General features: G+C 33.8%; 1 protein-coding gene across 1 annotated transcript in view; it reads right to left on the bottom strand.

Annotated features, from left to right (window-relative positions):
* RBL1 (retinoblastoma-like 1) overlaps nucleotides 1–2,060 on the bottom strand; it is an 85,194-nt gene that overhangs the window by 59,886 nt on the left and 23,248 nt on the right. Inside the window, 1 exon segment of the mRNA XM_012658940.1 lies at nucleotides 737–949. Coding sequence (XP_012514394.1) covers nucleotides 737–949 — 213 coding nt within the window.

The raw sequence follows: 2,060 nt of genomic DNA, 5'->3' as shown, positions 1-2,060 counted from the left end.
TCATATTTGGTGAATATCCACCAAATTTTTAGCAATACTATGCTAATAACATCCTTATTTTTGAATAATAGTTTTTGAAAGCACTTTCTACCTATAATCTCATCTTATCTTCACAAAACTCGTTTGAAATATACGTAACGTATACACATTTTAATTTTATACATGAGGAAACAAGCACAGAGAAGTTAAAAACCTGTTTAAGGTGACAAAGACGATGGCAGTGCTTAGACTAAAACTTAGGTTTTCTATCTTCTAGACCAATGAATTTTCCATTAGACCTCATCCTCCAACCCATTTTGCACATAAATAAAAAATTAAGCCTTGGCCATTAACAATCAAATCCAGAGTTATATAGCTGAAGTCAGAGAAGAGCATGTAGTCTGTGCCATGGGTAGGAAAGCAAACTACATTTTAAAGAAACCTAACAGAGGCTATGTTGAAGCAAAGAAAGAATGGTAAGAAAGCAAAAATTCCTCTTTATGTCAAAAGACAAATATATTTACCAATAAACCCAGGCATGCTGAGAAAATGTATATAAAATATGAATAGTAGCAAGAAATGAGGTAAAAATACTAAATAAAATAGTTTTACAAATTACCTTTTCAGGCTTTCATAGGAAATATGAATTAGTAGAAGAAATTCAAGATTTAACTCGAAAGATGCTTCTGCTGTTAGTAGAATCACACAGAAAGAAGAAAAGATCATTCAAGACTGAGGCCAGGCTAGGTTATATTACTTTTTCAAAGTGTTGTTGAAGGTTATACTCCACATTAGCCTGTGCTGTTAGTTTCCCTAATGGTGTATCACCAGTGAACTTTCGAGGGGTTCCAATTTCTTCTTCTGCATCTGCTCCCAAAAAGATCCTCTCATCAAAATCACCAACAGTTAAAACATACTCTTCATACTCTTTGTTCACTGCTTTGCTGCAAAGAGAATTAATTTTAATCTGCTGGAATAATATTTAATTACACAATGGATTTATCTTGACTTAAAGATAGATTTAGAGTCCACAGCCTGGAAAAGCTGAGGACTTTCTAGTTTTTATTAACTCTGCCCATCTAACAATATCAGAAGGTCCTATTTGATTATAGAAATTCTTCGTATTCACATACAGAGCAATAAATTAATTGAAAAGTCAGTGAAAAGAGAATATACACTCAATCTGAAAACTAGTTGAATGTAATTAATGTAATGTAATTACATTACATTATCACTGATACCTTATTATTGAGGAAGAAGTAATGGCTTTGAAATATGGGTATTCTGAATCTGCCATCAGGTGATTAATGAAAAAATACAAAATCAAATACAGTGTCAGTGGGTCCATTTATAATTTCTCAGGAGAGTAGCTGTTTTAAAAATGCCAATGATTTCTTAAAATAAATGTACATAACGCCAATAAGGCTCAGTGAATGACAATATCCATTCAATGCCACTAAAGCAGAAGGAATTTGAATTAGGAGGAGTTATTCTGATATAATGTTATGCTGTCACTGCTAATAGAAAATAATAGTATATAGAAATAAAAGAATACACAGAGATGAAAGTACAGTTTTATAAAGTATAGATTTTATAAAGTTGGGGGAATTGGGAGACCTCCAGCATTCCCATGAGCTGTGATGCCCCAAGTAAAGTTTCACATGGTTATTTATTGGTACAGTGATCAGTTGCCAGGGGTAAGAGATTTACATAATAACAGGTAGTTCATTTTAGGTTAACAATCTCCCAAAAAGTTTCTAGAGATCCCTTAATTAACTCTATCTACGTGAGCAAAAGTTTATAAAATCTTTCTAAGACAAACTTCTAAGTTCTAAGATAAAACTATCACTTACCAGAAAGGTTAAACAGAAATATAGTGGCTCTATATTTCTTTATCTAGTTTTTGCCAATTGAGACAGGTAGTCAGGAGTGAAGCAGGAACTGTCCCTTAGGTTAACTGCTTTTAGCTACAGGTGTCTGTCTGTTGGGAGGGCACTCTTTGATCAGTTCTCATCCCGTGCCCTCATGCCAAGCTTTGTCATACAGAAGCAGGCGCAAGCCAACAGGTTTGAGATGCAGCG

The sequence above is a fragment of the Propithecus coquereli genome, unplaced genomic scaffold, assembly GCF_000956105.1.
Source record: "Propithecus coquereli isolate 6110/MARCELLA unplaced genomic scaffold, Pcoq_1.0 Scaffold590, whole genome shotgun sequence".
NCBI classification, from domain to species: domain Eukaryota; kingdom Metazoa; phylum Chordata; class Mammalia; order Primates; family Indriidae; genus Propithecus; species Propithecus coquereli.
The sequence above is the reverse complement of the archived record's forward strand: the minus strand, read 5'-3'. Positions and strand labels throughout refer to the sequence as shown.